The following is an 18792-nucleotide window of genomic DNA, read 5'->3' as shown; positions in this document are numbered from 1 at the left end:
AGCCCAGGGGAGCCCGAGAGCGGGAGAGCTAGCGAGCCGCCTAAAGAGGGAGACAGGAAGGAGGGAGCAAGGGTGCCCTACTGCCAGCTCTTCCAGCCGCCACAGGTCCGCCCGAGCCCCGCTCACACTTGGGAAACTTGGGACTCGCTGGGGGCGCATGGGGCACCTCTAGGGGAAAGCCCCAGCCTCTAAGGAGCGGGAGGAGGAGGAGGAAGAGAAGGAAGTGAGCCCGAAGGATCCTCTCGGAGCTGTTTATCCAGCTATCTCTATTCGCACCCGGGGCAGCCCAGCCAGAAGGGGGCAGAGCAGAGGGTGGCCGACTTAGGCGCTAATTGCCAACTCTTCTCCTCACAGCTTGTCTTTACCAGGCACCCTGGAGTCCCATCAGGCCAACAACACACAGGGCACGCACCTGCCAGTCGCCCCTGACTTCACAGACCAGGAGACCTCTGAGCCCAAGGAGATGGCCCAGTCCAAGACCGACTGCCGCTCACCTGTTGGCCTCGAAAGTTGCAACTGCTGCCTGGACCTGGCCCACCAGAGCAGACTCCAGCCAGGGAGCAGTGGGGATAACAACAACTCCCGTAGCCCCACGGTGAGCAACTTTCGGCAGTTGCAGGAGAAGCTGGTCTTTGAGAACCTCAACACTGAGAAGCTCAACAGCATAATGCGGCAGGATTCCCTGGAGCCAGTGCTGCGGGACCCCTGCTACCTGCTCAAGGAGGGCATCTGCAACCGCAACATTGACCAGACCATGCTCTCCATTCTGCTCTTCTTCCACAGGTGGGTGGCTGGGCACATGGGTGGGCACGCGGTGGCCACTTGGGCCAGCGTCTTCTGGACCCACACCTCTGACAAAAGGGGCAACCAGGAAGTTGACGAAGGGCACTGGGGGACATCAGCTCCTCCTGTGGAGGCCTGGCAGGTGTGAACCCTACTCTGAGGGTGCCTGCAGGGGCTTTCCTGCATGAGGAGTGGGTTGGAGCCCAGAAGGTGGGCAGACCCCTGGGTGGTTTTGGGGTAGCAGGGGGTACCCCCTCCTCAAAGGCATACCTTTCCGCAGCCATATCGGAGATTCTGCCACGGGATGGGATGCTCTTGCTTCTCAAAAGCCCTAATAAAAATGTGCCAACTCCAATTGAAACTGTAAGGGCCTTGAAATTACTGGGTGGCCCTGACTTACAATGAGGGCAAGCAAAATTTCTAGATGAATTAAGCTGCTAGTGGTGTTAGGGAGGGTGGAGAATAAGAAAAATCAGAGACCGCTGAGAATATTTTGAGGCTGTGGATGGGGGACCCCACCCCTCCATGGACCACAGCCTTGAATATCAAATGATGGCCAAAAACCGTCCCAGAGAGTATCCTAGGATATCTCTTTGAGCACCCCGAGAACTGTGTGTGGCAGGAGGGCTGGACGAATCCCTGTCATCACAGTATGTGTGTGTGTGTGATTGTGGGTCAGACTTTCTAGAAATCATGCTGGGGAGGCAAGAAAGACAGAGGGCAGGGAAGACAAAACAGGAAGACCCAAGGTGGCCACTGTCTCCCAGCCTGAGGGGACTCTGGTAAGAGCCAGCCTCAGGCAAACAACTGAGACAACTTAGAGGCAGGCAAGGTGGCTTCAAGAAACCCAGGCGTTTAGTGTTCTTCGAGCCTTAGGAACAGAGCAGCAGTGTATGTATGGGGAGGGGTAGATTTTATTCTCCCTCACCTATGCAAGTTATGTAAGAGAAAGAGACCCCTTTCCCCTACCGGCTCTCAAAGTTTCCTTCTAGCCGGGCAGGTGGTGTGCCCAGTTAAGGTACCAGCCAAGGAAGTGGTTTTCACAATGATGAGAAAGTTGGGACACGCACAAACTATTTGGATGGCTTTTCAGTGATGCACAAATAGGAAATGTTAAAAGCAACCGAGAGAGACAGGAGCTACCCTCACTTAGTGCTAAGACCAAGTTTGCTTCCCTTTGCCCCAAAGCAAATCCACCATAGCCTTCCCTCCCACTCCTAGTCCCAGTGGGTTCCAGATACCAGGACATGCCGGACTGCCAACTTGGTTACCACTATTAAAACCAGTTGTATTTCTCAGGTACCTTCAACACGTGGAAGCTCTTTCCTATCATTTCACATCAGGTGTCAAATATTCTCTTTGTCTAAAATAAACCAGACCATGGATGGAACAGGTTTGTAGGGTATCTTCATTTCTGGTGAAAGATAGTACTAACAAGTGTATTCGGACCAGACACTGAAATCCTGCAGAGCAAAATCCTTAGCAGGCTCCCAATAGTCCTGCTCAGCTGTGTTAGAGAGTGACAGCCGGTGGGAGTAGATGGGTGGGGTGTTGAAAAAACCTGGAAGGAAGGAGTGTAGCATTTTCATTCTCTAAGCTGGGAGGAAAACTGCCCCCTAACTGGCTCTCCCTTAACTACATCCAGAAGAGTACAGTGAGGTGTGATCGGGACACTTCCTGAGGTTCTGGGTCTAAGAGGGTCGGACCTAAGTGAGTGGGGCGGCAGGCTGAGAGCCTGCAATTGAAGTGTTCACATGGGCCTTACCTTGGGAAGTTTTCTGGTTGTCTGGCCTCCCTGAAAGGTGCTCTGGTGGCCCAATGCCTAAGGCATTTGACTGCTAACTAGAAGGTTGGTGGTTCAAACCCACCAGCCACTCCACAGAAGGAAGACTGGACAATCTGTTTCTGTAAAGATTTACTGCCTTGGAAACCCAAAGAGGGTCGCTATGAGTCAGAACCAACTCAATGGCAGTGAGTTTGGATTTTGGCTTGGGCCCCCTGAATGGAAATACCTCCTTTGTCATATACTTCATGGACACCTATTTATTGACTCTTGGTTCTTGGCAAAACTTGGAAATGCTATGGAGTGGGACATGTGGGGGTGCTGAGGGAGGAGGAAAATTGTTAGGGGGATCGTATCCCTGCCTCCTGGGATCAAAGCAGCTCAGTATCCTAAATAGCCAAGGAGCAAACTAGCAAGCCCCCAGTCTTCCTTGAGGCAGGAGAGTGACAGGGTCCTGTGTTAAGAGCCTTGTAGTTCTAGCAGGACAAAACATTCTCTCATTTTCCTTGACAAGTGGGACCCTATCAAGTGGGGATCTTGAATTTGGTTTAGGCTTTGCCCAAAATGACATGCTCATTTGCGAATGAGGAGACCACTGTTGTTGGTTCTTATGGGGCCTCTTGGATGGCTGGGCTGGGCAGCCTTCACCTAAATGAAAATTGCCTCTCTCCCTTTCTTCATTTATCCCCTGGGTTTCCATCTTCGCATTTCATCCATCATTTTCACTTCTATCGCATTTATGACTTGATGTTTCAAATTTCTGTTTGGGCATCATTCTTCTTTAATTTGTCTACTTTCAAGACCACCGGTTATCCTGGAGAAGTATTCTTTTCTCCCCTCCCCAAGTCCTGCAGCCCATCCCCCTGCTACAAGGTCTCCTATACTCTTGGGAAGAAGGGCGGGGCACATTCTTGATTTATATCTGGTTTGTCTGCTTTGACCTGTCTCTACTTCCCAGCTTAACTCTTGGTTTCCTTGGAGCACAAGAGTGTAAGCAATTTGAAGGTGAAAAAACAAAAAAAGAAAACCTGTTGCTGTGGAGCCAATTTTGACTCATAGTGACCCTGGGGGACTGAGTAGAACTGCCCCATAGGGTTTCCAAGGCTGTAAATCTTTATGGAAACAGACTGCTACATCTTTCTCCAGCAGAGTGGCTGGTGGGTTCGAACTGCTGCCCACCTTTTGGGTAGCAGCCAAGAGTTTTAACCAGCGTGCCACCAAGGCTCCTGCAATTTGAGTGTAAGTCTGTCTTTTACACTTGCTTGACTTTCCCTCAGCTTTCAATTACTAAGTCAGTGCTCAATAAAGTTTTTGTAGTTGATTGACTGCTTAATTGTTGGTGTGGTCCTATGTGAAGATTTTACAACTCTGCCCGAGTCCTGAAAAAGCACTTATTAACGTTCGAATGTGGTTTTCTCAGTTTTAACCACATGCAGTAACTCTAAGAGCCTGGTAGGAGTCCTGATGGACAGTGTTGTCTATATACGTCCCAATCAGTGGTAATGAAGGAACCCTGGTGGCACAGCAGTTAAGCGCTGGGCTGCTAACTGAAAGGTTAGCCATTTGAACCCATCCAGCCACTCTGTGGGAGAAAGCTGAGGATTTATTCCCATATAAAGATTGTAGCCTAGAAAACCCTACAGGGCAGTTCTATTCTGTCATGTGGGGTCACTATGAGTCGAAAATTGACTCGATGACAACTAACAACAGTGGTAATGGGCCTGCAGATTGTTGGTATATAAATGATACCTTTAAACTATTGAGGAGAAAGTTGCCTATTTTGAACACTATCCCTTCAATCTTGTGTTACATAACTAATAAGCCAAATTGATTCACAGCTAACATTTACTGAGTGTCTACAATGCTGTTGTTGTGTGCCATTGAGTCAATTCTGACTCATTTGTTGTTGTTTTTAGGTGCCATCAAGTTGGCTCCAACTCATAGCGACCCTGTGTAAAATAGAATGAAACACTGCCCCTTAGTGCACCATCCTCACAATCCTTGCTATATCCAAGCCCATCATTGCAGCCACTGAGTTAATCCTTCTTGTTGAAGGTCTTCCCCTTTTTCGCTGACACCCCCCCACACACACACACACTTTACCAAGCATGATATCCTTCTCCAGGGAATGGTCACTTCTGACAACATGACCAAAGTAGGTAAGACTGTAGTCCTTAGTCTTCATCAGTAAGTGCTTCAAATCATCTTCAGTAGGGATCCTATATGATAGACTAGAACTTCCCCCATAGGATTTCCTAGGCTTTAATTTTTACAGGAGCAGATTGCCAGGTCTTCTCCCATGGACTCACTAGGTGTGTTCGAACTGCCTACTTTTTGGTTAGCAGCCCAGTGTTTAACCATTGTGCCACTAAGGCTCCTTGCTTACAATGCACTAAACATTAAATGAGATTATCTGTATAATCTCAGATTATCTGTATAATCTCATTTGATATTTACACCAACCTATGAAATGGGCACTATTATCATCCATCTTCATTTATCACCTTCCATTGTCTTACAAAGAAGGAAATCAAAGCTTGGAGAAAATAAATAACTTGACCAATGCCTCACAATGAGGAGCTGAGCCAAGACTCCAACTGAGATCAGTTAGACACTGAAGAATTGTCTATGGAGGAAGAATTGCTAAACAGAGATAGAAGTGAGCCACAATCCTATCCAAATGTTCAAAATGTCCTTATTAAGTAAGGTAATCAATGTCTCCCAGGACATGAGACTTTCAATGATCAAAATGGGACAATCCCAGGGAAACTGGGATAGTTGTCACCCCATCATTAGGGGACACCACCTTGTCATTCGAATATGCTTCTAATACTGGAAAACATAGCCAAATCCACTGCCATCAAGTTGATACCAACTCGTAGAGACCCCCGTTGGGTTTCCAAGGCTGTAAATCTTTACAGAAGTAGATTGCCTCATCTTCTTCCCATGGAGCAGCTTGGTTAACAATACTTTAACCACAGCGCCATCAGAGCTCCTTGGAAAACATAGCAGGGAAATAGAAAATGCTGGGGAAATAGTTGAATTTCCAATTTAAATGTAGAATTTAAGAAAAACTTCCTAATGCCATGCAAATGTCTGGGTGTATAAGTGGAGCTGAAAAGGGGCAAGGTTGTGGTGGCTCTTGGCCATAGCCAGCTATTCTGAGGAAGTGAGTAGTTGGACCTGTGGGCTCAGGACCATGGACTCGGGGGACATCAGGCTTAATTGGCATAACATACTACACAAACATATTGTTCTACATCTTACTTTGGTGAATAGGGAATGAGGTCTTAAGAGCTTGCAAGCAGCCATCTAGATGCAATAGGGTCTCTCCTAGTCCAGAGCAAAGAAGAATGAAGAAAACTAAAGGTGCGTGGAAACGATTAGTCCAAGGGACTAGTAGACCATGTGATCCTCAGCCTGTGTGACCATGAGACCAGAAGAACTAGATGGTGCCCAGCTACCACCATCAACCACTGGGAAAAGGATCAGTGCAGGAGATCCTGGATATAGTGGGAGAACAATATGGAACAAAACTCAAAATCGTAAATAAAAAAAAAGAAGAAGAAGACCAGGTTTGCTGGTCTGATAGAGACTGGGGAGACCCCTGAGACTATAGCTTTTAATTTCCCTTCAGGTCTGGAACTAACTCACTCCTGTGGCTTCCAGGCAAACAACAGACAGGCATATGGGGTGAACGTTTACAACAGGTAGATGCACTCCTTGGAGCCATCAATCGTGGGGGAACAGGAGGGCAGTATTTTCACAGAGAGCTAGCTTGGGGGATGGCGGGAGTACATGGGGGGAAAGGGCACAGGAAAGCAAGGAAATGGGAAGAGAGTTGTTACATTGTGGGGAATTGCAGTTAATGTCAAGAAACAAAATGTGTATGAACTGCTGTATGGAAAATTAATTTGTAAACTTTCGCCCAAATTACAATTTAAAAGAAAAGAAAAGAAAAACTTCCTAAGTTGAAATTTGAGGGACTTTAGTTCTCTTATCTGTGAAGTGTGGCAAGCTAGAGTGGGAGCTTTTGTGATAGTCTGTTGTTGTGATTATTGTTACTGTTGTTATGTCAAATTTATTTCAAAGACTTTATCCAAAACTTGTTAATCATCTCTGTTCTGCCTTCGGGCTCAGAGCATACCTGGCCAGTGCAATCTGAGATACTTGGAATCTGAGTTCCCTTCCAACTGTTAAAGCCCTAGGATTCTACACTTGAGCCTCAGACCTGGCAACAACTGGCTCCCATGCATAGACGCTCAGAGAATAACAGCAATAACAATAACATCAACAACAATACCAAACGTAGCCAATTATTTTATGTGTGCTAATTCATTTGACATCATTTAACATTCTTTGTCAGCTGCTAAAACTCTGGTGGTGCAGTGGTTAAGGCACTTGGCTGCTAAGCAAAAGGTTGGTGGTTTGAATCCACCAGCCACACTGTAGAAGAAAGATGAGGCAGTCTACTTCATAAAGATTTACAGCCTTGGAAACCCAATGGGAGTTGCTATGAATGGGAATCAACTCGATTGCAGTGAGTTTTATTTATTTATTTAATTTGGTCAGCTGCTAACCTAAAGGTTGAGTGGTTTAAACCCACCCAGCAGCTCCACAGGAAAAAGACAGAGCGATCTGTTTGGACTTGGGTTGTTTCGTTTTTTGTTTTGTTTTGTTTTGTTTTTTATGTGAGTCTTTGGGCTAATTGGGAGTGATTTCATAAATGTATATTCCTGGGCCTGGTTTCCAAGGAGGTAGTTATTTACATGGTATGATTTGACAGGCAAAAATACTCTCCTACCTGCCTCCTGTAGTGCCTAAATCTCTATTTAAGATTCAGTTCTCTGTCCATGTACCATCTAATAATTCTGGCACTCAGCACCAGTGGTATGCAGACCACACTCTGAGAAACCCTGAATTGGAGATTGCAACCCTTTGTCAACTAATTTGCCATTTGATTTTGAGGATGTAGTTTTTTACTGTACAAAGGTTTTGGGTTTCTATGTGGTTAAGCCTGTCATTCTTTGCCTTTGTGATTTTTGCTTTGGTATCAAGCTTTGAAAAGTCCTTACTTAGCCCAAAGTAATTTAAAATAACTATGTCCTGAGTGTTTAGTGGTCTGACAAAGAATAATTACTCTTGTATTAAGGCACATTCCCTGTTAAAAACACAAAAGCATTTGAAAACTTAACATTCATGGTATGGATGCTTCATGAGAACCCCAACATGTAAAAAAAAAAAAATGGGGGGTTTTTTTTTTTTTTGGCTGAAGCACATATGCTAAGAAGCTTGTATGTGGGGCCCATCCTTTTGCTAGTTAATATATCTAGTGCGCTACCAGCACTTACTTTTCAACACTCTGATGGTGTAGTGGTTAAGACATATAGCTGCTAACTAAAAGGTCAGTGTTTTGAACCCACCAGCTGCTCTGTGGAAGAAAGATGAAGCAGTTTGCTTCCATACAGATTTACAGCCTTGGAAACCCAATGTGGGGTGCTATGAGTTGGAACCTAATTGATGACAGTGAGTTTGGGTTTTTGATTTTATGGTCTTCTACTCATAGTCAGTCCACATACATGTAGTAACTCATGAAATGACCAAATATCCGTTTCTTTGGAGAAAAGACCCCCTCCATGAGTCAACTGCTGGTGCAAGTTGTTACAATGAAAAGAAAGTTATTTAGCAAAGTGATGGTTCTAGCTGAAAGTTGATACTTTACGGGGTAAATGATATGTTTTCAGGATGTTAATGAATTTGGGAGATTGTCAAACGTTTAGTGTGTATGTATCCCTTATCAATGGCCAGGATCTACTGTACCTTTTTAAAGAGTGACATATGATACTTTTACTCGCCATTGATTACTTTGTGTGGATTTATTTGTCAGACCTTTGTTCAGGGTGACAGCTCACTGGGATAGAGTTCTATAGGACCGGGACATAAGAAAGCCAAGTGTGGAGAGGAGAGGTAAAGAAACATGGCCAGAATCAATGAAAGGTCAAGCCTGAGTGGGCAGCATGAGGGAAGATGGAAAGAACAGCATAAATTGCACCTAGTCCTCAGTTTTGCCCACACCTTAGAAAATAATTATTTCCTAGATGACCTTATTTTCCCTTGCTGCCTGAAGAGAAGGTTAAAACTCCTGCTTATATTTGCACTTCTAGATAAACCAACAAGCTCTAAATTCCAGGTAGAAAGTTGGATTCTTTCCAGAACAGGTCCTTAAGGCCAGGGAGTCTCAGTAAGTAGAGATGACTGGGTTTGGCCAAGGCTGCCAGGGTCTCAGAATCCTTGAGTGCCTGAGCTCAGCAGAACACTTGCCCCCATCCTGTGACTTGGTTGAGGGGAATGATTGTCTGTTATGTCTGCACCTGATGGTTAGTGTGGCTCTGTACTTGTTAATTACAATTCTGCTCCTACTTGAACTTTATCGTCTTACATAAAGCATCCCTCAAGATAACTACAAAGCCATAATCTGCCATGGCTGGCTGGGTTTATGTAGCAAATTGGTTGGTGTCATGCAATAGCTTCTCTAGCCTCCGGGAAGCTAATGTGCTGAGTGGGACTGAGCCTTAAGTCCATTTGGTGGCACACTCTGTGTGCCTAGTGCACTCATAGGAAAGCATCCTGTAACCGCAGAAGTTGTAAAGATGCAATTTCCCTTTTAGATGAAAGGACCAATAATGGCCCAGGACATATTGTGCTGTCCCAATGCCTACAAGAATGAGATAAGGGCTAGGGCTTCACCGCAGTCCCACAGCTTTGGCAGACAAGGCCCTCCATAGAACCTCGTGGTCTAATGGAAGGTCTGCAAAAACCAGTCACAAAGCAACCTAGATTTGATGAGCGATCAGGTCAGAGAAAATGGCTTATGGAGGCCATCGCTTACCAGGCTGAAATCCAGCTTAGTTGGGAGGTGGAGTGGGTACAAGATGGAATCTGTAAGAGTTAAAAGTAACTTTCCTGGTTTTCCAAATGCTAATCCAGGCCAGAGGGAATCTTACCAGTAGACAAAGCAAATTCACTTGTACCTTCCCGCTGCAAATCCCTACTCCAAAGCAGCTATTGCCCTTTTGGAAATAGTGTAAGATCCTAGCAGGTGAAGTACCCTGAATGGGAAGCTTCCCACTGTAGAGACACTAGCATGAGGAAAAACAAGAGCTGGAAGCATGCTTGGTTAGTGATGACCCAAGCACACTATTGGCCTTCCTCTACTGGGAGCCATTTTCCTCAAATAGGCCCATTCTGAAATCAGGTCCCCGCCTGTGGACAAAGCACCACAGGGACCTTCTCCATCCTTTCTCAAAGGAAGAATTTATTCACAACATAGTCTTGGGTATTCAGCCCACTTCCTCTTGTCTTTTCTTCAGAGGAGATGGAGAGCAGCTGCTCCCAGCTTAGGGGTTTGGCTAGGATTCCCGCTCTGCACTATCTAAACCAGTGATTGGCTACAACTATCCCTGAAGAAGAAGGCATGAGAAGTGAGAGGAAGAGATGTGGTTCCGAGGGATCCTTCCTGGGTTTCACCCCCTGAGCCACCCCCCTTCTTCAGTGCTCCCTTTTAGCCTCACTCCTAGATAGTGTCCAATTACCCACTAAGCAAGGTAAGCACAGACTTACTTGTGATTACCTCCTAATCTATAGTGAACAACTTCACATTTTTTCATCACATCAAAGATTCTGCTTCTAGGTAGGGCTGGCATCTGTCTCTCTCCTAACCCCACAGCACTGTCCTACAGAGAGAGTCAAAGCCTCTTTTCAAATTTACAGTCCCTGAAAGGAACAGAGTACCTCATAAGGAAGGTAAGCATGGGCTTGCCTGTGCTTACTTACTAATCTGTGGTAAATAGTTTCACATGTTTTTCACCACATGGTGAAAAGATGTAAATAAGCACAAGCAGCCCCATGCTTACCTTACTTATTGGGTAATCTGCCCTGGTTCCCAGACTACGCCAGGTCTAGGCCAGCCTGAGGGCCCTGACTCATATCTCATATAGCATCTTATGTAACAGAACCAGGTTACTGAGGCATCAAGCTTCTGCTTGATCCGTAGCTGCCTTCCCCAGGGCCTAGCATTTGGAAGCCTGCTGGGGGTCTAATCAAGCTCATCAGACTTCAAAAGGAAGAGTCTAGTCTTCTTAGTACCCAGCAAGCCATCTGCTCAAAGTACCAGGCTACAAAAGTGATATCCCAGCCTCCATATCCAGTAGCAAATGTAAGTAGGCAACTGAACTGGACTAGGCTTAGTTTGGCTTGAGGCATTTTTTGTGGGGTTGGGGGGCCCTCCTGATAGTACAGTTGCTAAAGAGATGACCCAGTGCACTTGGAGAGGGCCCAGAACAGGTCTCAGAAGCCCCTCTTCCTTTTATATCTGCTTGTTTGATTCAGGGACTGTTCTGGGTACCCCCAAGCTGAGTGGAAGCTGGAGGAGCTGTTTAAAGGAAGACCCTGAAAGAAACAATTCCCAGTCCATTCTCCATGAAGTCTCAACGTCCTCAGTCTGGCTTGAATTCACAATGACTCTTAAGTTGCTTCCTGGCCTATTCAGAAAATTACAGTACCAGCTTGGTGCAACTGAACACTCCAAAAACCAAACTCACTGCCTTTGAGTTTATTCAACTCATAGCAACCCCTCCTTGGGTTTCTGAGGCGGTATCACTACAGAAGTAGATCGCCCAATCTTCCTTCTAAGGAACGGTTGGTGGGTTTGAACCGCCAGCTTTCTGGTTAGCAGTCAAATGCCTTAGGCACTATGCCACCAGAGCCCCCGGTAAAGTCAGGACTGCTGTATTCTATGACATATTTTTCTAATAAGCTAATAATTGCTATGGGATGGGGCGATCTACTTCTGTAGTGATATTGCCTTGGCAACCCAAGGAGGGGTCGCTATGAGTCGGGTCCAACTCGACAGCACATAACAACAACAACAACAATTTAACTTTATTCCAACACAGATTGTCTCCATCAATCTAATATTCCATTGGCTCAGTTTGTGACTAAATCAATAGTGCCTTTTCTTCCCTTCCCTTGTCTTTGCCTCACCTTGTCACACTGTGTTGCCAAGGGATAGATGGTTGACAGGCTGAGGGTAGGTGGGGACACTCTCTCTAATCAAGAAAGAGAAGAAGAAACAGGGCGTCAAAGTCAGAAAGATGACCCGGAATTATCAGTGGGTATCATTTGTATCCAAAGCTCAAGCTCAGGAATCCTCTGACAAGCTCAAGAATCCTCTGACAAGCTCAAGATCACCATCTTAAGGCTCAGGAGAGGTGGGTCTTTTAATGCCGCCAGATCATAGCCAGAAACCAGTGATAATTGAGAGGCTTGAATGGAGATGAAGAATTTCTCTTTCCTGGGTCCCCTCCCAGGTCTCCAGCTCCTCACTTTTCCCATTCTTTTGGTTCATAGTCAGTTTCAGTGAAAATAAAAGGAGGGTGGGGAGAGAAGATGGATAAGAAAAAAACTGCTCAGTTATAAGGCAACATCCTCTGACCAGGTGCACAGAGAAATGAATAATGGCATCAGCTCATTTGGCCTTGTACTGAGCGGCGAAGCACTTCAATTAATCAATCCATCATTTATTGACCAAGGGCCTGCTATTTATCGAGCGCCTACTGCGGATTTATTGAATGCCCACCCTGCTAAGCATTGTAGAGGACATGTGAGAAATCAAAGGCTTCCAGGTCCATCAAAAGCTGAGAGTGTAGCTGGGGAGATTGGAGCAGCTGCACTCAAGGCCAGCAGGGAACAAAGCAGCACCACTGGAGTAGCCCCAGACTGCTGAGAGCTGAGACGGGGGAGGAGGCTGTTGGTGCTCCTTGAGGAAAAGGCATTAAGCCTACTCTTCCCTGGTTTCTCGTGTCCAGAGCTTGGGCAGTGCCAAATCAAACTAGGAAGGGAAAGTGTCTTTGTGGCAGTGGCTTCCATCAGGGCCTTAAAAAAATGGGTTGACATTGGACTCATGGGAAGTGGGTACAAGGTTTTCTGCTCGGGAAAGGGAAGGGGATACTTGCAAGGCTCACAGGTAGGAAAGGATTGGCCTAGAGTGAGGACAGCAAAGAGCACCTTCGATTCTTCTTGGGTTGGAACCCAGACTCAGCAAGCTTCAACAACAGAAGAGAAGGGCCCATTCTGGCCCTCCCTTCATCGCCACCTCTGAATTGGGACAAGCTAGACCCTAGAGTCCTCTCCTCAGGGACCTTGGCTAACCCTCGGTAGTTGGAGGCTTTTAGGACCTAGGGTTAGTGTCCAGTGCTGAGGACACTGGAGTAAGAAGGTCCACTCCAGGTACTTGTTGTGGGGAATGATTCCTTCATCCATGCCCACATCCTTTCCCACCAGTGCACTGGAGAATTCACATTTAAGCTCATGAACAGATTTAGTCAACAACAAACATTCACTGATCATTTTCTATGTGCCAGGCTCAGTGTTAGGTACCCCGAAGAGAATGGGAAATACCCAAAAGACCTGGTCTCAGCCATCATGGAGTAATCAGTCAAGTAGGAAAGATAGATACTACCCAAGTAGTAACTTTAATAAATAAGTTCCAAGAGGGAAAAGCAATAGATTTCTGTGAGAGAATATAACAAAAGATCAGACAAAGCTTCCTGAGGAAATGATCCTGAGCCAAAGAAATGAATCTCTAATGGTGAAATTCTAATCATCAGAGCCAGGCCAAAAAAGACATTTTCGATAGAGGACTTTCTAAGTAATTCCTGAAGTCATACCATATAGGTAGCTGCTCATGCCCCTGGAAATTATCTCCAGGCCATGAAAGGCCAGCAGGTCCAAAAGAGAAGGACTGACAACATCCTGACAAGAGGAAGAGATGAGTTTGAAAACCATGGGGCAACTAATACTTAATGTCATCCTTTGCTAAAAATAGTCCATGACAGTATGGAAATGTGTAAAGGCTGGCCCTGGGAACTGGTGATAAAGTGGGTATAGCCTGTGGGGAGGAATATTTGTTTTTGTAAATTATTTACTGTAAAGAAAAAGAAAGGTAGGGTCGTCTGGGTTTTCCCAGGCACATGTTTCCCCTTGCAGGCTTCCTTCTGAGTTATGAATGCTTCTCATTGTACAGAGGCAGTAGGGCACATATCTTCAGGTTGTACTCCTTTCTGGGGCCCAAGGTATAAATTTTCTGAACTATAAGTGTCAGATATTTGTTCAGACTGACAAACAGCCTAAATGCAGAAAGGAAGAGAGGTTCCACCTCAGAGAAGGGCAAAGAAATTGATTAAAAGGCTCTAAGGGGCTTTCATTGGAGAGAGGAGGTCCCATCACAGTGGGAAGGCAGGTGAAATCTAAGAGCTCAGTGTGATCCAGGGGAATCTGATCATAAGAAGGGGCTGGATTAGGCCAATAGAGCTTCTTTAGCCAACAGGAGGTAAACCTGGGACTAGAAGGACCCATGGGACAAGGCTAAAGGAACTAAGATAATTGGTTCAGGAAAAGAGAAGTTTAAGGTTGGGGTGGAGGGTGGTGGAGAGAAAGAAAGTTGATCTTCAAATATAAGAAAAGTTACAACTCAGAGATGGTGACCAGCTGTTTCTAAACCACACTAGCAACAGAACAAGAGGAAACAGGCCTACGCTGTAGCGTGAAGAATTGAGATTAGATAGCAGAAAGAACTTCCTGACAGCAAGCATTCTTAGGAGCTGAACGAAATTACCCCCAAGGGATATTATATATAATTTATAAGTATGGGAACAACGGTGACAGCAGCAATGAAGAACTGGATGAAAGTGTGAGAGGGCTGATTATAAGGACCATGGACAGATGAGGAAAGATAGAGAGAGCAAAGGGACCAGAAGCGGGTGTTTATAAGGAAAAGGGAAGTGCATATATGATAGATGAATGTGTTTTCATAAAAATACTTTCATAGTGAAGCTGTCTATGAAATTTCTATTGGAGGTCAGTCATTGAAATTAGCATATACTTTCCTATGACTGGAATAAACCAGGGAGCTGTTAGGGTTCCTTCCACTATTGTTCAGTCTTCTCATATCCTGGCTAAATCAGCCTCAATGGGGCACCCTATCCTCTACACTCTAACAATTTTGGGGAAGCACCCTAATGCTGAGGACATTAGAATGAGACTAACCCCCACCCAGGCCCATGTCGTAGTAGATTATTTCTCCATCCACGCACACAATAAAGATTAGACCCAGGGGATAGAGTGGCAAGCAGTAAACTGGGCAACGTCTCTGCCACAGGAAACTTACAAGCTAGTGGTGGAGACATTCATCAGATAATAATTGCACTCAGAACTACATGATTTCAATTGATCATAATGAAAGCAAAGTGCAGGAAGCTGTGAGGACACAGATTAGGGAGCTTCACCCAAGATTAGAAAATCTGCAAAAGAAATGTCCCCTTTTTAAGATACTGGGATTGCATGTGTCCCTCTGTCAGTGACTCTTGCCCCGAATCAGGAGCAAGGAAAGGCCAAATGAATCCAATTGCCACTAATGCCCTAAGATGTTGAAGAGCATAAAGAACTAATGAGCCTAAAAATCCTCTTGAAACTGAGTTCCAGAAATGATGATGTCTCCAAAATGTTGTGCTCTCCCTCTTTTCAAATAAGGGAGGCTTTGCTAATATATTGCAATATTAGCTGCCAGGTGTACCCAGGGCTGGTTGAGTGGGACTCTGATCTCGAGGAGCCAGGATCCAAGAGAAGCAGGATCCCCACCCTTATCTCAGATACTGGCATGTGCTTCTCCACCAGTGTAGAGTAGGTCATTAGTCAGTGTACTCATGAATCACAGGGGCGGTACATCAGACAGACTGTGACATTAGCAAGTGACAACCTCTCTGGACCTCAGTTTCCTCATCCAGAAAATGGTGACACTGTAGTTGGGAGGGGTGAGTGATAGGACACTCCTAGAAAGCACTCAGTAAAGGAAGCCTTCATTAACATCAGGCAATCATCTGTGGTGCCAGAATACAATCTTACCTGACTTGCCTTGCCTCTCTCTTTCACTAAACCTTTCTCTCAACTGATGCCGCCCCTTGCTTGTCAATCACATACCTTCTCCTGCCTAGGGCCAGCCCCAGGAAAGTGGTATGTTAGTTCCTCGCTGACACCTCAACTTCTTCTTCCAACCTCTGACACCCAGTCTGCAAGTTTTTCTCCCTATCAAGGCTTGCTCTCCAACCTGGTCAGCTCACCTGCTGAGGGATGGGGAGGGGGACTGTGGGGGTGGATTTTAAAATTTTAAAAGGGATCAAAACCTACAGAAGCATGAGGATGCCCTACAGGCATTGCTATCCAATGGGGAAGGATTTCAGAGGGCACTGGGGTTAGACATTGCCTCTTCAACATCCAGAGCTTAGCCCCTCCCAGGGTTGGTGGAGGAGCCTTCTGCCTCTCACATGCATCTCAGTCAGACTCCATTGGAGGCTCAGAACTGGCAGGGACTTGGAAGCCATGCAGTCTGATGCCTCCCATAACAGATGAGGAAACTGAGGCCCATCGAGGCTGGGTACTTGCCCCAAACCAAACAGCCAATTACTGACCAGCTGGAAGGAGAAACCATGTCTCCTGATTCTCTGATCCAATGGTCTTCTGACTTCTCCAGTCTCTAGACGGCTCTGCACATCCCATCCCAGTTGGTACACAACATCTCTGTGCCAGCAGACCAGCTTTGGGCCCACCTGGTGCCAAAAATGGTGCTTTTTTTATTTGATTTCATTTAATGGACTTGATCAGTGGTTTGGGTGTTATGAAGCCCCGGCCCTGGAATCCTGCTTCTGCTCAGGCTGGGACTGCATGCCACAGCCACAGCCTTGCAAAGGGGACAGAAAGGCCTGCTGTTCAGGTTGGAAAAGAAATCAGTTGCTGAAACATTGGTCTTTTTGAAAGTTCCAACCACAGGGGCTGGCTGGCAGAGCCGCTGTCTGGGCTCCCCCGGAGGATCCGGCCCTCCCCTTCAGTCTGGGAGTTAGTTTAGGAAGCTGGCCCAGCCTCGGCAGAAGATCCCGAGGGCAGCGCTCGCCCCAGGAGCTCCAGCCTTCCCCCAGAGCCTGGGAGCCCCAAAGGCACTTAGGGCCGGGAACTTCCTCCCGCCTCCACAGCCAAGCCAGCCCAGGCTGGCCCCCAGGCTCCCCTAGCACTTATTCTTCTGAGCCTGGGAAAGAGTTTCCAGTTGCTCCTGCCCTAGCCGGGCAGCTACAGAAAGCAAAGGAGTGAGAGGTGGGAATCAACCCCAGCCAGGCAACCCAGGCTTCCCAGGGCAGTGGTGAGATGAAGGCAGAAAGGCTGGAGGAGCCACAGCTCATGGACGAGCCACAGCTCGGAGAGGATCCTGAGCTGGTGGAGGAGGCACAGTTCCTGGAGGAGCTGCAGCTTGAGGTGGTGGAAAGTGGGTCAGATTTGGATCCAGAAGATCTGGGTTCGAGTCCTGACTTTGCCACCAATCTGATGCTTGAGCTTGAGTAAGTAACTCCCTGCCCTTCTGAGGGCTGATTTCCCCACCTGCAAAATGGGGGAGGGGAGACACAAGATGTCTGTAGGGTCTCTTCTGACTCAGATATTCTGGAAGACTGCACCTCTAAAATCTTGATGTGTGTGGACAGGATGCACAGAAACCCGAATAAGCCACTGAACATCCTCAGTGGTAGAATGGTAGGGGAAAGAAACAAGGGGTCCATGTGAACAAGACAAAAGAAAAGGGCATGGAAGACTGGCAAATGTACAAGAGTCATAACTCAAGAGGGGGTCCAGGCTGAACACTAGGGTCAAGGTTTTCAAAACTCAAGAATGATGAACTCCAAATGAGTACTAATGAGGATCAGGGTGTTTGGGGATGTCATTCACATGCAATTGCTAATGAGTCCCTCCACCAGAGGTTTCCCAGTGGTCCTGTCAGTGCCCCAAAACACAGGTACTGAACCAAGAGTGCATTTTTTTGGTTCTTCATGTGTGTCTTTGTAGAAATTCTTGAGTGAGTGGGGGATTTTCAGGTCTTGGATGTTCATATCCAGATCTCAAAGAAAGCCTAAAATGAGGGACTAGACTAACCCTCTGTCTTAGAAACCTACTGTCTTGGTAACTGCCCCCCACCCACTCTGCCCAGATCTAGCACTGCATGACTCTGAAGTCAATCCCTTTGAGAATCTGATGACAGTTATTTCTAGCTCCTATCCCCCAATAATGCACAGATGAGCTACCAAAAAAAAAATCTGCTTGGTGAGTGTTGGTGGTTGGTGCATTTCACTATATTCAGATTCCTCCAAAGTTGTTCATACCTCCCTGGGTTACATGGTGGAAATCTAAGCCATAGCAAGTGACATTCCACTAACCAGAGAGCTCCTTGCCAGGTCAGGCATGAGAGCTTGGGGATCCCTACATAACCGATCATCTCCAATGTCCTCTGCCAACCGGGTACTGACCAGCATCTCCACTGCTGGGGAATCTGCAGTGGAGGGAACTAGTGGAAGAGGAACCTCCTTGCACCTGTCCAGACACCTGCCCACAGCCTTAGTGCTCTCACCACCACACAGTCTGCTCCCTCCCCAGTAGCCCTCCTGCTTCTTGGCTCAGGTCATTCACTCACCAGTAATTTCTTGGTGAATTCTTGACACTCAGTTAATCAATCATGGATTCCTAAGATTGGAAGAGATTTTAGAACTCCCTCATGACAATGGCTTTCAACCAATGTTCTTCTATTTAGTACCTTCCTTAACACCCCAGGGATTGCTGGAAGAGGAGGAGGAAGGGGAGGAGGTGAATTTGAGAAGGGGGAGAACAAAGTTCAGAGAAAGACGGGAGGTAGATTGTGTCACCACCCTCACCAAATAGAGGTTACACCTTGAAACAAACAAGGGCACAAATAAGAATCTACATGAATCTCTTAAAGCTTGTAAGGTTTCGGTCCTCACCTGGCTTGCTTTTCCTCACTAGAGGATTTTCATACTGGGCTCCACTGAACTACAAGGGGTCCTTACGTGTGGTGTGGAGGCTAGGGTTGCTGGGAGCTCCACACCCCCCCCCCCCAGTGAGCGGAGCTCCCAGCCTCAGTCCCGCCTCCCTCAGAGGCTTTGGCTCCACCAAGGGCTTTGTAAGTAAGGTTGCAGAGAGTTACTAGGTTAGATTGGGGGATGAAGGTGGGTATAGTGGATGACTATCTGTTTACCTTCCTTCCGAGGAAGGTTGGACAATCCTACTTCCGTAGTGATACTGCCTCGGAAACCCAAGGAGGGGTCGCTATGAGTCGGGGC

The 18792-nt window shown here is 46.6% G+C and overlaps 1 protein-coding gene across 1 annotated transcript in view; it reads left to right on the top strand.

Annotated features, from left to right (window-relative positions):
• The first annotated feature begins 463 nt into the window (after positions 1-463).
• Positions 464-18792, top strand: part of TSC22D3 (TSC22 domain family member 3) — a 69066-nt gene continuing 50737 nt past the window's right edge. The window contains exon 1 of the mRNA XM_007952415.2: positions 464-783. Within this exon, the coding sequence (XP_007950606.1) occupies positions 464-783 (320 nt within the window). The remainder of the gene's footprint in view (positions 784-18792) is intronic.

Source organism: Orycteropus afer, unplaced genomic scaffold (genome assembly GCF_000298275.1).
Source record: "Orycteropus afer afer isolate SDZICR_OR568_19922 unplaced genomic scaffold, OryAfe1.0 scaffold00336, whole genome shotgun sequence".
NCBI classification, from domain to species: Eukaryota; Metazoa; Chordata; class Mammalia; order Tubulidentata; family Orycteropodidae; genus Orycteropus; species Orycteropus afer.
The sequence above is the reverse complement of the archived record's forward strand: the minus strand, read 5'-3'. Positions and strand labels throughout refer to the sequence as shown.